General features: G+C 39.8%; 1 protein-coding gene across 1 annotated transcript in view; it reads left to right on the plus strand.

Annotated features, from left to right (window-relative positions):
* thsd7aa (thrombospondin, type I, domain containing 7Aa) overlaps positions 1–23898 on the plus strand; it is a 229931-nt gene that overhangs the window by 126398 nt on the left and 79635 nt on the right. Inside the window, exons 5-7 of the mRNA XM_072448417.1 lie at positions 5399–5602; positions 14660–14854; positions 20273–20513. Coding sequence (XP_072304518.1) covers positions 5399–5602; positions 14660–14854; positions 20273–20513 — 640 coding nt within the window. The remainder of the gene's footprint in view (positions 1–5398; positions 5603–14659; positions 14855–20272; positions 20514–23898) is intronic.

Genomic DNA, 23898 nt, shown 5'->3' on the forward strand with positions numbered 1-23898 from the left:
AAGTCAGGACATCTTTTGTTGAAGTGGTTCCTGTAACCAAACTCTGGAATGACAGGATTAAAAATGTGTCATGTTGTGCCTTTTTTCTGGTATTTACCGATAGTGTTGTCATGGTGAAACAATTTCTCTTGCGGTAACTTTATTTGCCTCAGTGTGCGGTTTATGCTGTGCAGCCACAGACCCATAATAATGCATGTAAATACAGATTGTACATGAACAGCAACAAACAACAACAGTCGTCCCAGAGTGATAGATGTGTCAGAAAAAGACACTTCTGTTTAGGGCTGGGTGCTCTTTGATGTAAACTAATGGACAACATTATGCAAAGGAATATATATTTGTCAAGCTTTTAACCCTTGTGCTACTCTCAAAGATACTGTGTGGTTTAAAAACACTTCTTCTTATATTATAAAACCACAAAAACAAACATGAAACAAACACACACATTAAACAAAGACCTGGAGAAAGCACGAGGGATCATAAATCCTTTGAATAAAGCGTCTTTGAGTGTCTTGAAAAGCACTACATGAATAAAACTCAAAAGAGATGTGCAAACAAATGAACCAGACTGGCACCGGACACACATGACGTCCCGTGGAGTCGCACATGCTTACATTATCCCATATATGGCACACTCCATGCTTTTCAGACCTTTATGCTTTTACTTTATGTGTTTAGCTGGGGATTATGGAGAAGAATGGATAATATTTCATTTTCGATAATATTTCATTTTGCCTGACCCAGTACAACTTCATAATACACCATTATTTACCTCAACAACGCAATAAACAAAGACTTATTTCATGAAGAACATATAGTTTAATAAGCATGATTCAGGCTTAGTAATTACTAAATCGAGGTAAATGTTACCGACCCGTTTGGCTACATCTTTACATAAATGCTTTTAACTGGGCCGAGGAGCTTGGATTATTATTATCATTTATTAACCTTTATTTAACCAGGTAAGAGCCCATCGAGATCAAAACCATATCATATCCGTTTGGCTTCAACTTCACGCAGACACGTCAGACTGTGAGTGAATGTGGATTTTGAACACAGCACTCTCACCCTAACCCAAGTCTTCAGAGCCGTCTGACTGAAGGGAAGTTTTAGCAGTTATAGTGAGAGATGACGTTTTCTGTCTCATCCCTGTTACATATTCTCAACGTCTCCACGGAACAGAGGTGTGGAAACATGAAATTGTTCATCATTAAATCATGTAACCTCATTCAAATTCAAAATGTGGTTACCGGCTTGAGAACTTGTGCAGTTTGAGTAATCATAGCACAATATTGCTGCGACATCCCGGAATCACTGTTTCAAATTGTAAACCACAAAAACGACTTATTATTAGAATCTGGTTAAATGACTTTGGGTCCAAAGCCACAAAATGTTGTCACCCACAAAGCTCTCCTTCTGCAGAGCTGGTGTCTGTGGTTGTTTGTCTCCTTCTCTGCTTTAGCGCTTGTTGTCTTGGGGAAACTAAAATGCATCTGAGACTTAAAGGACACAAATAATGCAAAATTGACTTAAGCCATGTTCTGACATTGTTCCCTTGTCAAAAACATGCCTGGAGTAGCATTTAGATTCATTCAGGATAGTTGGATTAATCCTGGTTAGAAAATCCTCTTCCCTCCGAGTGTCAAAAACAGTCTCAGAATCTCCTTGACAACTGATGTTTTCTCGATCTGTGACGTGTTTGAAGTCCATAAATCATCACCAGACTCGTTCTGTTTGATTTCTCCCATCAAATCACAACCAGTGCAACTGCACTCTGAGAGCAGGAAGTAAACAAGCCTGAAATGATCTGAAATGTTTCTTACACTTTTAATTCCCTCTGCAGACAGTAGATGGCAAAACCCAGGTTAAACAGGAAATCCAAATGTAATTTTGTTTATAACTTTACTTAAAATTGTTGTTTGAGTTCTAAAACATGAGATGCTCAACTAAAGGTTCTCAAGAGCGTGTCTAAAGGCTAATAACAATACAAATAATGCATCATATTTTCCCTTTAAGAGTTGTGGGGGTGGACTCACACTTCCTCTCTAACCTGACCTGGCACAACTTTACAAAATTTTTTTAATTTTTTACACAAATACACTCAGTAACCGTGATGGCCTGGAGATTCGTTTTGTCTTCTTTTGTTCGAAGAACTGCAGTAAATACAGAGCCGTGTGTGTGAATAGGTCAAAGTTGACTTTGCCCTCTGTCATAAATATCAAAAGGCTATTGAACTCATCACCAAAATAAGACATGTTTGCTGTTTGTGTTTCCCTGTGTGGTCCCTGATGGCCGGGTCTGGTCCCTGATGGCCGAGTCTGGTCCCTGATGGCCGGGTCTGGTCCCTGATGGCCGAGTCTGGTCCCTGATGGCCGGGTCTGGTCCCTGGTGGCCGGGTCTGGTCCCTGGTGGCCGGGTCTGGTCCCTGGTGGCCGGGTCTGGCCCCTGATGGCCGGGTCTGGTCCCTGATGGCCGGGTCTGGTCCCTGATGGCCGGGTCTGGCCCCTGATGGCCGGGTCTGGTCCCTGATGGCCGGGTCTGGCCCCTGGTGGCCGGGTCTGGTCCCTGATGGCCGGGTCTGGCCCCTGGTGGCCGGGTCTGGCCCCTGATGGCCGGGTCTGGTCCCTGATGGCCGGGTCTGGTCCCTGATGGCCGGGTCTGGTCCCTGATGGCCGGGTCTGGCCCCTGGTGCTCGTATCTAGAACATGATCGTTGTTTCCGTGCATGTCTTCCATCAACATGACGCCTGCAGCTCTGACAGACGCCGTCTCCCATCTCACACCTCGCCCATTCATAACTCTCCCCCCACAGACAACGGCGGTGAGTGATGCCCGACACAATTGAATTCCCCTCACCACATGTCGCATCTTCCCCCACCCCAGACGCCTCCCGCTCACAGATAAAACCTCCGTCAATGGCCCTCGACACGTGGCAGTTTGTGTTTAGCTGACCTGTCTGATTAAATAACGCTGTTAGAGGAGACAGAAATAAAATCAGAAAGACTGGATTGGGCTGTGTGCACACGACCCCTGCAGTCATGGACTCCTGCGGCGGCGATCCAGTCTTATCGGACAGGAGCAGCAGCCTGGTGGTGGATTAGGGGTGGGGTCACCTTGGTGCACCCCCTCGCATCCCTATGCCCCCTCCCTTCTCCCAAAGCCCTTTATGAGGACATGGGTGGAGGAATTCTGTGCCCTTGAGCGAATGACACGGGGGAGAACAAAAGCCACTGGGATTAATGGAATGTAACATGGCATTTCTGACCCGTTTTTATTCAATAACTTGTGGAGTGGTATGTCAATATTTAATGTGTATTGTTTGAAATTCTTTGAAATTTAGATGACCCTAAAGCTAAATTATGTTAAATTCTTTATTGTTTTGTTCAAATCTTAATCCCCAATATTCCATGGAATAAAGTAAAATCTGTTTTGTCCCAGTGTTGCAAAAGCAGCAATAGAGAACTGCATCTAGTTATCGAGCGTTTTATTGTCCGTAAACCAGTAAGTGTGATGTTAGCATGCTAATGTTCCTTAGCTTTACGGTAAACTCTGTTCTGGGTTCTGACAGTTGTGAAAAGCACTTACTCATCGTAGTTAAAGATTATGATGCTCATAAGTCTCTTTGTAAGTGAGGAATACATTCGGACCTGCAAACTATTAAAAAATAACTATTTCTGTTTTTCATGTTTTTAAACGAGTACAGATCAGGTACTTTTATTATCTTTAACGGTCGGATTTGTTTTATTTTACATTCTTGTGGATGTTATTTTATTTAGTCAGTATAAGATTGAACACAAACAGGCCAGAGTCAGCATATTATTACATTTTCTCCATCGTCATAGTACAAAAAAAACATGAAACACTAAAGAACAACAATAAGTGTGACATAAATCTATAAGACAACGGACACACAACAGGACAACAAACCTGAGACAATACAAAGTAAACAGAGACAATTTACTCTATTTAAACAACAGTAGTTAAAAGAGCCCAAGACAAAAGCATTGGATAAATTATGTGCACGACTGTTTTGTTTTCAACAATTTTTTGAGTAGTTTCCACTGTTTCTGATGGGCTCTGGCAAGGTATTCCATAATTATGCGCCTCTGAAAGACACTGCCATTTAGCAAAATTTGCATATAAGTTTGAAAAAAAGAATACAAAATTGTTGACGAACCGAGAGTAGAGAGAGTTGGGAGAATGGTGTGGTTCCTCAAGGTGTTGGTAGAGGTGGTTGGGAGCAGAAGAATCTGTTTATTTACTGAATTGTAGTTTTACACCAGCTTTATAGTTAGTAGAACATTTGGAATTGTGTTTGTGATTGTGGATTGAAAAAGTCACAATTTTACACGAGAAGAAACATACAATCCCAACCAATCGTCTTTACCAATCTGTTGCCGGAGGCAATCAATGGTGTTTCCTTGGTGACCAGTTAATTCTGACTCACTCAGTCTTGAGACTCATTAGAACGTACTGTCGCCACTGTTAATTTGCAGAAGTGTTCAGGGAGCATTTGGAGCTGGAAAACACATTAACCTCCTTCATTTTGGATTCAAGCTCTCGTAATGAAGCAGAATCATTGCACTTTTTGGATTTTCTGACAACTGCGGAGCTAATGGGCTGTCACATATACACAATATAATAGTTCCCATCAAACACACCCTGGGACTACGCAACGTTAATGTGCATGTTACATATGACGTGTTCAGATAACACGAGGGGGAGCCGGTGGTGATTAGGGAGAGTCTTGAGAGGGTCTCGTCATTAGTCTCCTGTTGTGCGCTTTCATAGGGTTCAGTGCTTTTAGAAGAATGACTTGGTTGCATTTTGGCGACCGGCGGCCTGTGTTTGTTAAGTATGAATGAAGGAAAGCGTCAGGGAGCTTGTGGGTGCTGGTTTTTGGAGGATTTTGCGTGATATTTTAGTTTTCCCTGCAGACTTTTAAAGTCGGGCTTAGAACTATTTCCGTTGTTAGTTTAGAGTTTTTATGCGAGGTTGTGGTTATATGGATGATTAGCTCTGGTCTGGTGGTCATCTGAAGAGAGGTGGGTGGCACTGCGACGAGTTGATTGTGATCTTATACGTCAGATCAAGAGTTTTCCAACCAATATTTTGTAGCATGGATACGCAGGCCTTCTCTGAACTCTTTTAAGTTTACACTTCCAAGATGGTTGTGCAGTATTTGATTGTCCACACATTTTGATCATATATTTTTTAAGCCAATGACTATGGCTTTAATTAAATTGATAGTTTTAGTGGGCAGTTTGTTGTGCCCGTTACTGCCAAAGGACAGGCTGTAGATTGACCACGATTCGATTTGGATTCAATTAATTGCATAACTCTACCCAGAAACATTGACCATTTCAACTATTCAAATTCTGTTTTCAACTCTCTTGCAGGCTTCAAACTGAGGAAAAGGAGGATTGTGAATGACCCCACAGGCGGGATGGGGAACTGCCCTCACCTGGTCGAGGCAATCCCCTGTGAGGACCCCAGCTGTTACGACTGGCTGGTGGTGAAGCTGGACGAGTGTGTGCCCGATAACGAGAAGGCGTGTGGGCCGGGGACTCAGAACCCACAAGTGCAGTGTGTCAACAGCGACGGTAAGTGCGTCCATATAATCCATATAAGATTACACAATAGTTATGGTCTGACAAATAATGACACCTAAATTTGGTTAAATGATAGTTCAAACTGTCTGAAACAACATAATCAGTTACATGTCATTTGTCTACATTTTCAGATTGAATGTCGCTTATTGATGACATAGACAGAGGGAATCCAATTTAAATTTATTTTTTGATGAATAATGTTTCATCTCAAACTGCCACTTGACTGATTTTATGTATTGTATTTATTGTATTTTATTGTATTAATTGTATTTATTGTATTTATTTTATTTATTTTACTGATTAAAAACGGTGTGAAATAGTCACCACTGGGACTATCTCACCAAATTAGGTCATAATCAGAAAACATGAAAAGTACATGCACTTTAAGTCTGCAGTACTTGTATATACAAAGACTTCAATGTTTGAACCCTGTTTGGACCGATGCATGTTATTGTTAATCAGGCATTTAAGAGGTAAATAGCTGGAATGATAAGTATTTTTATCGTTTAATAGTTAATATCGTTCATAATATATTGCAATTTGCTTACGTTGTTTGAAGTAATACAAAATGATACAGCAAACACACGTTTTGACTGAATTCTAATCAACGTATATTAAAATATCCTTGTCATTTCTGATTCCGTCCCCATAGTATTATCACAGATTACATGTTTGGTGTTTCGTGATCAGAAGCTCTCATGCACAGAGGAGTGATGGTGTCTGCGCTCGCTCTCACAGATGACACTTCCAGTTTGTGTGAGCTGACAGTAATTGCCGGCTGTGTGGGAGAACATAAGTCTTCATTAGAGGCAACAAGACAAAGATCACCAGTTCGATATCTCTTCTCTATGAAGCCGCGTTCTCAGGATGATATGTGGGGGGGTGACACAAGGCAGTTATTCAATGATCAGAAATGACTTTTTTTCGCCCTGATGTAACGAATAATTGAAGGGAATGGAGCTCAACAGTCCTGCCCATTTCAAAATTCGTTGTGGTACCAGAAGTAATTTTCACATTCGTTTTTGCCATAGGGTTTTAAGTCACATGCAGATGTACTGAACGCTGGCGGTTATGTCTGCTTCAAGACGTGACAGATGAGTGAATGTAGCAGCTTTAGTTCCTTATACATTTTAGTAAATGACAAGTAGTTACAAAATCTTTCAGAGGAACAACCTATAACAACAAAATCCTACATATCTCATGAATAAACTTTCAGAAAACAACTATTTATTGAAACAACATTCACAAGAAACAAACAAAATGACACTCGGCACGTTTGCATTTTACATGGGCATCACCTTTGCATACAACGGTTCATCTTTGCAAATCTCATTCGTGTTGTTAGCAAACATTTCCATCATAAAAGAGCTCCTACAGGTGTTCCATGTTTTGTATCCCACTGCGACATCTACAAAGTCACCCGGCCTTGGCTAATCACCTCGTGACACTATCTGCTGTCCCTCTTTGCAGATTGCTATAGGGATTAGCTATGCCGGACTTTGAACTGCTGCCCAACGCTGTAATTGGCAATTCGAGTTTTGTTTCTTTTCTATTAAGCATTTTATGTGTGTATATATATATGTATTTTGTGTATGTATATATATATATATATATATATATATATAATATATATTATATATATATATATATATATATATATATATATATATATATAATATATATTATATATATATATATATATATAATTAAAAAAAATTGAACAAATTAAAATATATATATATATATATATATATATATATTTAAAATATATATATATATATATATATATATATTTTTTTTTTAAATTTGTTAAATTTTTTAATTTTTAATAGGAAAGTACCTATTTTAAAAAAGTCCTGTTTCTCCAAGCCAAAGGATTCCTCCAACATATCAAAGTTTTTCATTTGATTTTACAATCTGGTAAAAGACCTTACATCTCAGGTCAGTGCTATTTGGCTTAGAACCATGATCAAAACATCTTTCATTAGTTTGTATGTTTTTTTGTCTTTCCATGTCATAAACTGTACAGGAACCTCTGGCACAACATTACATCACATTTTTTTCCAAGGACAAAGACTTTCTTTTGAATGAACAAATAGTTTGATAAGAATGATTCAGACATAGTAACAACTTAATTCCGCTTACCGCTTAAAGGGACCACATATAACGTTCTGCAGTTATAAAGTTACACAATTCCATAGAACTAGAAACTTAAAACCATACTTCAGACGTTTTGAACAATTCATGGCTACTGCCATTTTAAGGACGGAAGCTGCTTGCTGTGCCAGAAATGTATGACTGTGGTCAGACTGTGGTCAGAAGGGACCAGTGGACTTACAGGTAGTGAGCAGCTGGCTAATGCTAGTTTACATCCTACTGTGTGACTATGGTAATACATGTTAGCCTCCTTCCAAACATGTTAACAAGCCTAATTTCCAACTATGTTACATTGTATGAGTGTGATATATATTAGGATGAGACAGTCACTCATCTGCACAAAAAGTCTGTGCATTTGTGTTTTAAAGGCTTGTCCGGTGCAGGGGGATTGTGGATGAAGAAGCTTAGATATAAATGTCTGCAAAAGTTTGTTTGAAGTGTGAGCGACTCACCGCAGTGGAATCAAAACCCATCAAAATCATAACTAACTAACATCTTTAAAAATCAACCCTTTTAACATACAGTTCTATGCACGGTTTTTCCTGACCTGATCTCACAGTGGGACATGCTACAACATAAGATGGCGTCTTCAAAATGGCCGTGACAACAAATAAGTCACGTGACTAAACCCCATGAATACTGGGAGGCATTAGAGCTAAACGGAAAGCATTTCCATGAAACAAGCAGTCTTGATTGTGGAGATGCTTGTTCACAATTAGGACTGTTGTTTTAATATTGTTTGTGCAATTTTAACATCCAAAATAGAAACAAAATACATGCCTTTGTTTAAGTCTATTTTACATATATATTGTGCCTTTAATTAAGTAAATACTTAATTGAAGGCACAACATAGTAATACGTATTTACTCAGCCTGAATCATTTGTTCATTAGGATTTAAGTCTTTGTTTATGACTTTATGTGGTCAGTATTCCATTTATGTGAATTCGATACCACTCACTAATAACTTAATTAGCCTTAATAAAGTATGAACAAGCCTTAATTCATAATGAACAAGTAGTTTATTAATGGCTCAGGCTTAGTAACAATTTATTTAAGGGGTCTGGGTTAGGAGCTGGAGTTAGGGTCTTTATTAAGTAGTTATTAAGCCTGACTCCTTTGTATCAAACTAATTGTTCATTATGAATTAAGTCTTTAAGTGCTTTATTAAGGGCATTAAAAGTATAGTTATTATATAGTGTTTTTGTGAATTCTACAATTGTCCGTCCTTTCTTTGGATTCAACAATCCTTCGACGCCCGCAAAAATGTCTTGATGGCGAGTTGTAGATTTTTATCTTACAAAAACATAACGAATCCATCTTGCTAGCTTTTTTTCTCCTCTGAATTTGACTCGTACAGGGATGTGACAATTACGACCAGTGGATGCCTGTGCCGTAACGCTACAGTCTTTAATGAGGGCTCAGGGGACAGAGGCAGAGGCGTGAGGGAGGGCCACATGAAACAGGGCCTCTCCATCACTTTCCATATTATATTCCTAATCAAGCTCCCATTGACTGTGCCTGTGCCGCTTGTTGTAGCACTGATTAGCATCCTCTCTGCTCCGAACCGACGCCGTCTACTCTGGTAATTATCTTTACTGCCGTTCGCACAAAGGATTACGCAGATATTGTCCTTGACACATGTTGTTGCGGTAACAGAAGAAAAGAGTGAAGACACCTGGGGCAGTCGAAAATCAATTTGTGGGAAGATGGCATTTACCAAATAAGTGGCGGCTTTGTAGTAGCAGTACAAATTTGGTTACTTTGAGGCAGTAGCAAGCTGCTACTTTTAAGGATAGACAAGAAGACTTGGGGTGTTCATCAGTATTTAGTGGATAACATTTGCACAGAAAATGAAAAAAAACAAACATGCAAAAGTGAAGATTCCCATGTGAAACATGAAAGCCTATTCTACTGAACCTATAAACACTGCTCCTCATGTTATAGAGCGGAGCATGAACGTCCCTCTGAACAGGGTTAGACAATGAAATGGGCGGGAGAAGAAGAACCAAGCTTCCCGCTGTAATTCCCAGCGGGCGGCACAGATTCAGCAGCAGAAGTGAGGGAAAACAGGCTATATTTCGGAGCAATTTAGATATAGTTGTGACTCAAGGTCATTTTAGATTTTATTGGTCAATCACTGCTTGCCTTGATTGCTCTTACTGCACGCCACTGTTTTGAGGTATTTAGTGTGTTTGATTTTTGCTCAAACACAGATTGTTTTGGTCTGAGTTTAACAGAAGTGGATAAAAATGAGTTTTATTTACTCAAAGTATTTAAAAAAGCTTACATCGAACTTGTACTTCAGTAATATTATTTTAAAGTAACAGTACTCTTACTTGAGTACATGTTTTAGTTGCTCTTCCCACTGTGTCAGACCATGAGTTACAGAAACATTACAGCAACGTTATAAGAAGCTTTAAATGTTGGGTTTCATCAACATACCATTCATATTCTTTTTATGCCCCTTTCATTGTAAATATCATGATTTTGTATTGTATTTGATCAAATCCGATAATACTTACTAAACAGGCCCATGAGAAAAAATGACTTCGCCCCCTCTTTAATAAAAAGTAATTTGAAGACAATGGAACCGTTGTACGACCAAAGACGAGCTGCGATTTATATCAATTGTGTCTGATCATTTTGGTGGCAGAGTGAGTCATCGCCTCATTGTCACTGTCTCTGTCAAACATGTGACCAGAAGTGACCACAAGCGCTCTGTCATCTTCCCATTTCTCTTTACATTTTCTAACATTTAAAATGCAAAAACATCACTGGCGCGTACTGGTCCACGCTGTCCACTTTAAATTCATCACATTAGATATTAGATGAAAAATGATTTATTTATTTAGGTTTATTTGATTGGGTTTCATGAGCTCATGTCACACAAGGCTTACGACCTCTTTGTCCCCCCTTGGGTACTTCTGGTCTTAATCTGATTGATTGATTCTGTCCATCATATATTGGTCATTTCCAAGTGCTCAGCCTCTCTGTGCCTCTCATATCCCCTTTGCTTTCTCTGCTTTCTTCCATGAAACCTCTGACTGTTGACCTTAAAATATCGATTTTTGAGTAACTATTTGGGTGACTACTTTATTGAAAGTAGTTGTACACTTATATTAAATTAAATCCTATCACTGGCCAATACCCTCTTTCTTTTTGTTTGATCATAACACAGTAAAACTACACCCTAATGAACTCTCAAGAACAACTCTTTACATTTCCCCTCAAGGTAAGTCCACATTCACACCAAAAAATAACTAATCCCTTTTCGCTGCAAATGGAAATGACTTTGCTTCACTTTAGCTGCATTTGTTTCTCCTCTGTAAAAGCCTCTCTACTAAAAAGGTTTGGAAGTCCTTTGCTACACCCGCTCAATCCAATCTATTGGTAAATTAAATTATCTCCCCTCAGTCGGTTTGCATTTAGCGTGCCTTTCTTCCACATTACTTCTGACTGACAAAATCTCTCCCTGATGTTAGAGAAAAAGAGGAGAAGACGTGTAGGTTTTAGAGGTGTGTTTGATTTGCTGCACACTGGAAGGAAAATTGTCCCTTTGATGGTGTCAATTGCTTGCTGAGTGGAGGTTGAACAGAGACCGAGTTAGATGTTATCGTGGAACCACCGCGAACAGGAAACGCGGGAGGTGGTTTTTGGTGTCAAAGCGATTCCTTCCGTCTCCTGTAACCTCTTTTGAAGTCAAAGTTGCTGGAAAGCGTGTTGGTATGTTACAGGGTAATGTGATGTCTCACTCAAGAATCACGGTGAAAGGAGGCGACAAGAAAGTGCAAATGCAAACGTTTCTTGTTGATTGAGGACACTGGGAAATACTGACAGGATGTGATCAGGAGGGGATCTGCAGCACGTATGAACTGAAGGCTAACCCCCGCCAGTGCCCCTTTGTGTACCTTTAGCTCGACAGAAATAACTTCAAACCGGTATTTGTAAGTGGACGGTTAATGTTGTTTATTTCTATTGATAAGTATGAATCTGTCTCACAAGACCTTGCCAACAGAAATCTCCAAAGCCCCCATTTTGTATTGCTAAATCAAACTAATATATCGCAGCTGCAGCGAGCGTACTCATGTATTTATGGACGTGGAATCCAAAAAATCTTAATTTACACGACATGTAAGGGGGATTTTCTGTGTTTTATCCAAATCTCAAAACTTAAATAAAACTCTATAAGACAGCCAACGCCAAAGGTAGGAGAAGTATTTCATAGGGTATTGTTGTCTTACACCTTTCAGAGTTCAATTAAGTTGAATTAATTGTTAAATCAGTTAAATCAATAACACATGCCACTGAGCTGTGTCATTTTTTTTTTAATGCCCATTTCGACTCTTGGAGAGAAGTACAATCATAATTTCCCCAACATTGTTTTTACTAAAACACCCCCAGATTACTGAAAAGTGTTTTTTGTAAGAAAAAAAGAAAGACCCAAAACTAATTGCTGTAAAATTAGAATATTCAGCAGCCCTGATTCAATGACCTAATCCCTACACAACTGGCAAATGTACCCAAGATAAGGTTATGTGTAGTTAGTTACCACATGTGGGGCGAAATATTCACCATATAAAATATACCGGAGTATATATATTTTTGTTTGGACATTCCAAAATTGGCCCAAAAGCAGTAAATTATTTAGAAACAGCTGCTTTGATCTGATTGGCTGGTGTCATGTTCCCTCATTTCAGGAAGTGCACTTAAGCACCAGTGACAACAATGACATCATAAACTCCATCAGAGTCAACACATCCCTGACATTGAAGTCTTTTATTACCTCTATCAGACGCCCCTTGTCACCCCTCACCCCTCACCCATCCCCCCCACCCCCCATAGCACGGCGTGGCATCCCCTGCTCCCTCTCTCACTCTGCCCAGTATCGATCCACCGCTGTCTCCTTCAAATGAAAATGGATCTATTTTTTCCCCCTGGGCGCTGAGCGTGTCATTCCACGAGCCGGTTGTCTTTTCACTGCCCACTGTCTGAGATTGTGCACAGATATGCTCCTCTGCTGATGGGATGGATGGGTGAGGTTGAGCCTGAAGAGTCAGATCAATACGAGCCACATCAGCAGCCCACCATGCCTCCAAAACAAATCTCTGAATGGGCTGTGGATTCAAACCAGTTCCCCTTTACTGGAACACATTTGCCTTGAGTCATTGGAGATAATCTGTGGAGGTTAACATTGCTATAGGGACTAGATGTTGCTTATAGACAGAGTTAGTTAACCAGCCTGACCTGTAAAATATAAATACCGTATTTTGCGCACGAAAAGGCGCACCTGATTATTAAGCGCACCATCAGCTATCTGTGTACCATGTGTACTGGTCCATATATAAAGCGCACCGGAAGATAAACAAAACAGACGGATAAGTCAGAGTCAGTTGAGCTTTATGAAACGCGTTCAACTCATTCAGATCAACATTGTTCAACATCAAAACACACTCTGCTATTGCTAAAAGACACGTTAGCGTATTCACAACAACTCCCAGCCTCGCTCAGTTGCAACATGTAAAATACAACACAATACACTCACTTTTTCAGTTCATTCCTCGTCCTCAAATCCTTCAAATGCGCTGAAGTACATCCCGCACAGCTATGACCAGACGTCCCGATTTACCTGGGACAGCCCCGATTGTTGTGTCCCGGTTTAATGTCTGCTGGGGCGCAGAATGGTCAAAGCAGCCAAAGCGCCGATAGTGCTCCATGCTAAAATCTCGTTGGTCATGTGATCCCGCATCTCGGATCCATGCGGCAGTTCAGTGATGATTCCGATCTTTTGATCCCACAGTTGACTGATCATTTAGCCCGTAAGCGCATTTCTTGTGATAATATAACAGATCTAATGGTCTCTTGGCAGTAGCCATCTTGGGACAAGTTTGGGGTACTTCATTTACCGGTAGGTGTCTGCGTTGTGCCTGACTGAAAATGTTGTTTATGTTTTGACAAAGTGTCGCATGTGCCGCGTGTAGCAGAAGACTACTGTTCCCAGAATGCTTTGCACACATGTTGTACGGACTTCCGGTTCCGGAGTACTGTAACTCTAGTCGTGCATCGGCGTCTCGTGTCCCAAATCTTCTTCATACACTGTGTACCACACAAAATATCTTCGCGGTCAGTAAGCACAACCAGAAATAAACCATATATTAAGCGCACCGGACTATTAAGCGCACGGACGGCTTTTGAGGACGTTAAAGACTTTTACGTGAGCTTTATAGTGCGGAAAATACGGCAACATTTTACCCTAAAAATGTGAGAAACAGAAGCGGTTACTGTTCACTTACCTAATGCATTTTGAGCATCATAATTATTCACTCTGATGATTTAAGGGCTTTTCAGAGTTTACTGTCAAGATAATGGTAACAAACAATAGCATGCTAATAGCGCACTTTCTGCTTTACGGAGAATAAAACACTTAATAATTTGATTAACCACGACAGCCCTAGGTGCAGCGCAATATATATATTGTTTTAATTTTATATTTTATATATTTTTTAGATCCAATATAGGCCCACACATTTAGAACCTGTTTCTAGCTATTTGTCTGTTTGTTCTGTCTTTGGGTTTTATGATAGATTCTCTTTCCGAATTATGTAGAGTGGCAAGTCGTCCAGTGATTCATTTACTCTGGATGCCCTACCTGCTCCAAACAGCCACATACTCTACCATGTGACTGGAGCAGGCAAAGTCTATGGAGCACCTTACCTAAGGGTTCAAAAACAGTAAGAACTTTGGCAAACTGGTTGGTGGGCACACACTCAAGCCACTGTGCCACTCCGAGATCAACTTGAATGCTTCCAAAAATAGCTTGACTGTTTCTGCCAAATATCGCACATTCTTCTGCCCATCACTGCTCTAACCCAGCTGTGTCTGCTTGCTTCCAGGTGAATTTGTGGAGAGACAGCTGTGCCGCGATGCCATCCTACCCATGCCCGCCATCTGCGAAGTGCCTTGCCCAAAAGACTGTGCCCTGAGTCCCTGGACAGCCTGGACCCTCTGCTCCCACACCTGCTCGGGGAAGAGCACCGAGGGAAAGCAAACCAGGGCAAGGTCTATACTGGCCTACAATGCTGGAGAAGGTAGGTTGTACAAATGACTCTTACTACTGCAAATGTCTAAGATTTACAGTTGTCCACATCGGCTGAGAATTCTGAGACGAAACTGCAAAAAAGTTATGTTAACAAAGCTGAAGTACTAAAAACTCAGTGTATCAGTCTCAGATCGTGATGATTATTGGAACGAAACAAAAATAAGTGGTTTTGCCCATCACCAATGTCCTATTTTTATGGGCTTCATTGGTAAAATATTCCATCTTGTCAATGTTCAACAGTCCTTTAAGTTGTTTAACAAGATAGAATATTTAGTTTTGAATTGTTAATTGCTGTGGCGTCTGACTTTCCCATCACTTTGACATTCATGCATATCGCACTGTAATAACTGTGATAATGAAATATCGCCTTACTGCTTCACACATGCCATCTCTTTTTGTCTTTTTTGTTCCTTTCAGTGCTTATAAATGTATGATATGATTAGAAAATCTATTTCAAATTTATTTCAAACAAATCTGGCTTCACAATAACGTTGACAGATGCAAATTATGAATAACTTCCATTTCTACAGAATATAATGAAGTAAAAGACAACTACTGTCATATAGGTAAGATGCGCATAAGAATAGGGTACTGTATATTGCTTATTAATGAGTCTATAGTCCCCTTATTTAAGCTCCGGTGTGACTGTTGAACCCATTGTTCCTGCTACATGCCTCATTTTCCTCCCCGCTCTGCACCGCGAGCCAAATGTCAGAATTAAATGAATAATTCTGTGTGTTCCTCGGCAGTGACGGCTAAGGTTGTGGCCTGGGTTACCGTGATGCAGGGTAAGGATGGCGAGTTAGCATAGCAAGCCTAGCATCACCATTCAGAAAAAAAGTGTTGTTGGTTCCTTAAAATCCAACCCCTTTGCTTCCCTTCAAGGGCCGTCGCTGTTGTCGTCTGTGAGCCTCATCTTTGGTACATGTATATTTGATGTTATTAGCCACAATGCTAACGGCTGTAGTTAGCTGTAGCTGTAGGACCTTGATGTGATCCCCTAGCGATCTGCAAACATAGCACTTCCTTAAATAAAAGTCATCAATTTGGAATCCTGATCTGTAATAACACAAAGCAAAGAAGTGCAAGTGCTATTTGAGTAGTAGTAGTAGTATAAAACTGTAAAAATAAATAAATTACCCTCTCACCCTTAGACAATTCTAAGAGATTTATAATATATGTGAGAAATCTTGTACTTGAGAAAATGTTCTTAGAATTAAAACACTAATCAAATCAAAAGTTGGCAATAACATACAGTACAAGGCTATAAATCTGTAAGTACTTAACCGAAACACATTTGAGGACCACTGCCCTATAAGTGCATAATGTTTATCTAAGTATTTTTGGAATGATAGGGATGTACGTGCCATTGGGATGTTAGCCAGCCCCACATGCTGCCAATAACCAACGTTCTTGCTAAAGCTAGTCGGTGGGGCTTCGCAGATGGTTAGCGTCTCTTGGCACGCCATCAGAATTTTTCCCTTTCACTTCCCTGCTTCCCTTTCCGAAGCCTATGCGCATTACATGTTGTTTTTGGCATAGGAAGGACCACATACATGCCTCCCTCATACATAATGAATGTCACTGTTAAAGAAGTTAGTACATGGAAGACTGCAAGATGTCCATGCCAGATTGTCTTGTATTTAAGTTTGCGTTTGGGCGTCGGTGGTGGTCGATGGGGGATGCTAAAGTATTGGGTGGTATAGGTTGTAAATGTGAAGCTCCCCTGGCCATCTGCTGCAGAACAGGAGTGCTGGGTGGAGGAAATCACAGCGTTGTTAAACCAAAGTGAAGACGATTAAAGATGCTCCAGAGATGTCTGCAAAAAAGGGAGCGAATGGACAGTAAAAGGCTGAAAGATCCCACACATCCTGCATTTTGAGTTATAAAAGCTTGACAGTGTTCTGGAAGATAATTTCAATGTTTTTCCTATGATTAATGATGATGGCAGAATCTCGTTTTCCACAAAAATATATAGTATGTGAATGATTAATATACTATCAAATAACCAGTATTCCCTATTAAGATAAGATAAGATAAGATATTCCTTTATTGTCCACACATGGGGAAATTTCATTGTTGCAACGCAGTAAATACAGAGGAAAAGGACAGATAACAAAAAACACTCTTAATAGAAGAACTCTTATAAACAAAAACTCCTATAGACAAAACCTCTCATTTCTTAATAAGGAATGGAGGGGAAAAATAATGATAAAATAGAATAAAAACAGCTAGCGTAAGATAAGATAATACTAATAATAATGGTAAAATAAACACTCTATTCCCTACATTTGTCAGTGTTTACCTGCTATACCAACAACAAATTATTATTTTAGTAGTCGACTCGAGTTAATTTACTAAAAATGAAAGCGTATCACCACATACTCATACTTGTATACATTCATAAGTTTACTAGGTAATTTCCAAAACCTTTGAATTCCATTACAATTCTGTGAAGACATGTACAGCTGTATAACATCCACTTCCACAGACATTTGTATTCCCGACTTATCACCCTTTTCATTCACATCCTCAACAGTGGTCACATGCCTGCTTGGATACTGTATCTGCTATTTATTCAGGTGGAGACGTGGGTCTGCATTTACAAAAGGGATTAATGTCTGATAAGATTGAGCCAAGTCAATAACATCATTATCCAGACTGCAAATAATATGCGTTGAAGAGTCTGGAGCAAATTAAGACGGTGTCTAGTTGAAAAGCATCTCAGGAAGGGAATGTTCACAGTAATTGGTAGCACTTAAATATTTATTAATTCGCTATTTAATTAAGCATTGTAGCAATAATGGTCTGTCCCTCTATTGGTAATGAGTCTCCAGTCTGACAAATGGCTTCCGTAATGAATTCCAATGAAATGTGTCATGAATGTCCCTTGGAAGGACAGAGCCAAGTGCCTGACTTATGGATTCTGTGGCTTGTGCTACTTTTCTGTGATGAAAGAAGTGTATTTTTGTAAAATGTATTTGTACCTAGCATGTCAAGTATGTCCATTTGTACTTGGATGGGAGACCGCTAGAACACCAGATGCCACGGTGGGCCAGCTAGAGGAAATGTCCTTGGGCAAGACACTTTACCACATTGCCTTGTAAAGAGTGCCATGAAGGTGGAAAATCCCTATAGAAAATACACTGTAGTAATAATAATGATAATAATATATAATGCTAATATTAGTACTAATACAATTACATATATAACGTGATTGGACAATACTTGCAAAAATATGCATGAAAATGGTAGGTGCTAAGACTCAACCTTGGGGAATACCAGCAATTTTAAACAAGAAAAAAAAGAGAAGCTAAAACATGTCTTGTGCTTTCTTTTTTTTTGTTGACTAAACAATAATTACAATGCAATGTGTATGTTTCTTATTAATTTTAACTATTTTCTTAATTTGTCCCATTAGATATTGTACACATTTTATTATTATAGGAACAATAATCAATTACAAGGTTTTTACCATAGAATTTAAGGCGCAATGGACGATTTTTCGGCAACGCAGGCGGAAGTGCGCATGCCACTCCCCCGTGCGCATGCCACTCCCCCGTGCGCATGCCACTCCCCCGTGCGCATGCCACTCCCCCGTGCGCATGCCACTCCCCCGTGCGCATGCCACTCCCCCGTGCACATGCCACTCACCCGTGCGGACTGATACAACACACACGTGCGTTTGTTTATTAGCGCGACGGATCGCATCGCATCTCTCGTCTCCCGTAGATTTCCGTCTCTTCTGAGTCCGCTCGAACAGTCTTTCTCCGTCTTCATTTTGTCTATAACTATATTATGATAGATCAATGCGCTTAGAAACGCGGAAACGTGCTGCTCATGGGGACGATCCGCACGCGGCTGCAGGTGAGCAGTAGGTGCGTTTTATGATTGATACGTGGCAGGACTAATGGGCCGTCCACTCCATGAGGAAATGAGACTCAGATTTGGGCCAAAAAAATCGTCCATTCAACCTTTAAGTAATTCAAACAATGTGATCAAACACATTTATTTTTATTTTTTTCAAAACAAAGCAAAGCTTTAAACCGCTATTGCCATTAGCCGTGAAAATGGTCAAAAAGGCATTAGTGTGGACAGAGCCAGGTGCTTCATCACGGCTTAAGCCATGTGTCTGCTGCTAATGGCTGACCTTCTTCTGAGGATTTCTCTCTTCTCAAGGTGACAGCGGCTAATGACCAACCTGGGTGTCGTAGGGGTCATCCTCGTGACCTCAACACCTGGGGCCGTATCACTGTTCCTGCATGGCTATGTAAAGACACGTTGCCCCCAGGGTCAACTCTCCCCAGTCACTCCAAACCTCCACAGACTTTATCTCATACTACACTTTCCTTCTTCTCCAACCAGCTTCAATTAAATCAAAGTTCGTACAAAGAAAGAGGTTGGCAATATAGCTGTGGAAAGACTGGTTACTGGGCTTTAAGTCATTTCTCCACCAAAATTCTGCACACAATTTTAGAAACAGGAAATACTGTACTATATTTAGTTGTAATGACTAGAATTCCAAATATGAATCTTGATTTAAAGGTGATATTTTTACTGTGAGTCTGGTCACCTCTCCACAGAACAGACCCGTGACTTGGCTTGATGGCCTCACCCAGTCGCTATGGAGATATGATTATCATACTGCGGAACATTAAAGGAAAAGCAAGGACATCTCTATTGAGACAAGGAGGTTGCGTACTCTCCAGCATTCTGAATCTTTAAGTAGTTTTGAGCTGTTACAGTTACAATGATTATTTTTTCAAGCACATTTTAATGGGTTTAAACATTGAGGAATAAAGGTTGCCAAAATCTAAATGTGTGGACCCAAATCTAGAGAAATAATGTGTATTATACATTTTTAATGTTCTATCAAAAACAGTAAATCACTCACAATTATAGATACTCTGTAATTATAGTCCTGATGTAGCTTTTGTTTTGTCCTGTTCTATTCACCTTATTCCGGAATCCCGTCTGGGCACCGCCATCATGGATCTATCGTATTAGTTAACACAGGGGCTGCCGACCTCGAGAGAAAATAAGCACAGACTAAAAAGCCGTTTTCAGGCCGCCAGGGGGAATTGATGCATTGGTGACTTGTTGGTGCACATGAACATTAGATATTTTACACAAATTAACCTACTTTATAGCATTTTTAGCTGGACTTTTCCCTCGTTCTCTTTCCCGCCCGACTGGAAGTGTGATTACAACAAAAGTGCCGATCACATGGGAAAAGAAGGAAAAGTAGGCGGGGCGGAATAAGGTCAATAGTCGTGCTAGACCTGGTTGTGTTCTGAGTTTCATAGTTTTCTCAATCGTAGTTGTGAAGTGAACCTACCAACTTGACCATCCAAACATAGATATACTGCATATACAACTTGGACTAACTTCCTTGTGCCTCCCTCAGGTGGGATCCAATGCCCGAACATGAGCAGTCTCCAGGAGGTGCGCAGCTGTAATGACCACCCCTGCACGGTGTACCACTGGCAGACCGGACCATGGGGCCAGTGCATCGAGGACTCCTCCATCCCAGCGGGCAACAGCTCAGCGGGAAGAGCCAGGGGCGACGACAACTCCTGCTCCATCGGCATGCAGACGCGCAAGGTCATTTGTGTGCGGGTCAACGTGGGACAGGTGCCTCCTAAAAAGTGAGTGTTGGTTTGACGCAAAAATAGACTGAAAATGTATTTAAACGTGCCATGTGCATTAAAACCAAGAATCATATCATGCTTTATTTGTATTGTTAATGGCATTCAAACCTCTGCTTTGGAACCTCATGTTTTAGCACACATTAATTCATATCAGGCAGGTGTTTTCCACGTCAGGACTTGAGTTAGAACTCCATCTATCGACTAAAGATGGAACTACCTACCCAAACCTAGACTAACCAGACATGCTAATTTAAGCATGCAGTTATAATGAATGTTATTTGATGTCAGAAATTCTCAAAACGAGTCTGGTGATGATTTAAAATCTCTCATTTGTCCATGAATGATCCGGGGTAGAAAGGTTTTAAAGGTTTAAAGTCATCTTTACACAGAAAACGACACATTTCGGGTGCCATCTCGAAGTAATTTTCTATCTGAATGAACTGGCCTGAGAAGCAGGGCAGAAATCCTCTCAGGCCAGTACCTCCAGATTGAAAATGACTTGCAGAATACAGTCGAACTGTCTATACCCTTTTTGATCATGCTTGCCCATTATAGACTTACTAACAACAAATCAAAGGCACATTTTCTGCATTATAAGCTTATTCATATTTCTTCCCTGGCACCTCTTTTTCGCATAATTAACTTCCTTTTCTCCAATCTGCCATTCGCGCTTTCTTCCTCTACACCTCTTCCTCTCCTTTCCTCTGTCCCTGCAGCAGAGGTATCACTGAGGAGCTGCTTTAGCCAACAGTTTTTAACATCTGGGTCTCTGCTCCCTCAAGGCATCTGCTGGGGACACAATTATCTATTTATTTATGCGGCACAGCGGCTGCATTCTCCCGGCAGCACACGCCTCCTGCCAGGCCCCATACTGCGAATGGAAATGAATGTGTCTTTATACCCAAATTCAAATGTGAGTCTTGGGTCAGCTGCGGCCATGACTGCTCACCACTGTAGGATATAATGGGCAAAACAGAATCATTATGTTGGTCTTCACTCAAACATGCTCTTGAACCTTTGCTTTGTCATGTTTTGGAACTTAAAATATCATCTACTAAAACCACACATGACTTTCTATCAGTCAGGCCTGGATTTAGAGTTAGCTGTTATAGCTCCATCCAAACACACCTAGCTTGATGCTGTGCACCATGCTAATGCAGGCACACAGTTGTATTGAACGTGATTTAACTGCAGTAATGCTCACAACGAGTCTGCCCCCCAACCCTAAAACCCTAAAACCCTAAAACCCATTTACAGACTTTTGTTGTGGTGTTGCTCTTAATGACATTTGGCAGCCAACTGAAAAGGTGCATTTACTGCCACCTACTATAGTTGTACGTCTTCTGTAGTTGTACGTCTTCTGTAGTTGTTTGTCTTCTGTAGTTGTACATCTTCTGTAGTTGTTTGTCTTCTGTAGTTGTACATCTTCTGTAGTTGTTTGTCTTCTGTAGTTGTACGTCTTGTATGTGTTTTCGCTTCACCGTAAAAAAGGAAAAACAAAAAAGCAGAGAGAAAGAGAGAGAGAAAAATAAGTGCAGTAAGTCCCAATGTCCACTAAAAAAATATAAGTTACTTTTTCCATTTGGTCAAAGTCCATATTTATTTGTGTTCAGTTTTTGATCGTCAGTTCCTTCTGCGTTGTCCATTTTTTGTGATTTTCCCAGTTGTCAGAAGAACAGTCCAAACATATCCATCTATTGTTTTATGTTCAGATACAACATACTCTGAATATGATTTGCTGTACTTTATTCATCTCCAATATGTATGGACAATTGAGCAATCCCAAAAACACACAAAAATTGTAGGTTAATTTTTGTGTACCGTAAAAACATTCCTGGAGTAAGTTATCTTGTAGTTTCATTATCAAACTTCAGACTGAACTTCTGATCCTGCCTCGTAATAGCCACGCTGCTAATTTTTCATTTCATACTATGTCCTTCCCCACAGTTGCCAGCAGCAGGCATCACATTTCCAATTTATGCCCAATTTTCCATACATATTACAATAAATAGCCACAATAATGAATAATATGACTACTTAAAATTTTAATAAGATTTGGGAAAAAGACAATTCCACAAGATGAAAACAGCACCGTGAGCTATGTAGAGATGTAGAAACACTCCCACTCGGCTCATTAAGGAAAAGTTGTGCTATACTTAATCAGTTGCAAGTGAAAACCAAAACTTAAGCTGAGAAATAATTCTACTTAAAGTTAGCCACAAAAGTTAAGAACTGCAAAGTTTAAAATATCCCCCCTGTTCTAATTTTGTCTTGGACAGACATTTCGAGGCTCCCACAGTTTCCAGCGAGGCATGCATTGTTATTTATTGTGGTCAGAAACTGCAGCAAGAAATATAAGTGTTATTACATATGGCAGCAAGTTAATATTTACAATTACTCCATAAACATTTTTGTTTGTTTTGTTTATTCTACATTTTTGATACTGGAAACAAAAATATTAGCCCCAAATTCTGGCTTAACAAAGGCTTAATTAATTATGAATAAACAATTATAGCACTTGAATTAAGAGGCATGTCCAAACCATGATCAAATGCGGCCCTCAGACCATATTTCTTGGCCCTCAGGACTCCTGGTGTACTGGCTCATATTACCAGAAGCACTTTTCACATTGAGTTTTTAGAAATCGACCATGATAAAACCCAGTATCACACTTTTACTGTGTCTTATTGAGGAGCTGAGCCTGAATAAAGGTCTGATGGCTCAGTCCAACCTGCTTGTACATATTATATTATATTATATTATATTATATTATATTATATTATATTATATTATATTATGCACACATTTAGAGGCCCCAGGGATTGGAGTCATTTGATAACCTCAACCATTGTCCATTATGAATTAAGTCTTTGTTCATGTTTTATTAAGGAGTAGTTATTATAAATGATGATGATCATGATGGACTCATGTACATCTTTGCAACAATTAATATTTGTATTGTATGCAATGTAAAATTAAAAATTAAGGGTAATAAAACATTTTTCTGTGTATGTCCTTTTTGAATGTATTAAATTATTTTCTTACGTTAAAATAAAGTCTGCCCGTCACAACTACATCTGTCAATCAAAGTGTATTTATAGATCACCTTTGAATAACACAGAGAAGATATTATTGGATGCAGGGACATCTAAAACAAACAAAAACAAAAAAGTAGAATACATAGTGAAACAATGAAGAAATCATGAAACCTAAAAGTGGGACAGTGCTGGATTAAAAGTCAGAGACAACACGCAGACTTTTTCCAGCACAGACATGATTTCTATGATTTCATGTATTGGTCACAGAGTCCTTGCCCCTTTACTTAGGTTATGTAACTTTGTATTTATGTATTTGTATTTTCATGATGCAGTGTGACTCTGGT

The sequence above is a fragment of the Eucyclogobius newberryi genome, unplaced genomic scaffold, assembly GCF_026437365.1.
Source record: "Eucyclogobius newberryi isolate DKJ021-1_F unplaced genomic scaffold, fEucNew1.0.hap1 SCAF_16, whole genome shotgun sequence".
NCBI lineage: Eukaryota > Metazoa > Chordata > Actinopteri > Gobiiformes > Gobiidae > Eucyclogobius > Eucyclogobius newberryi.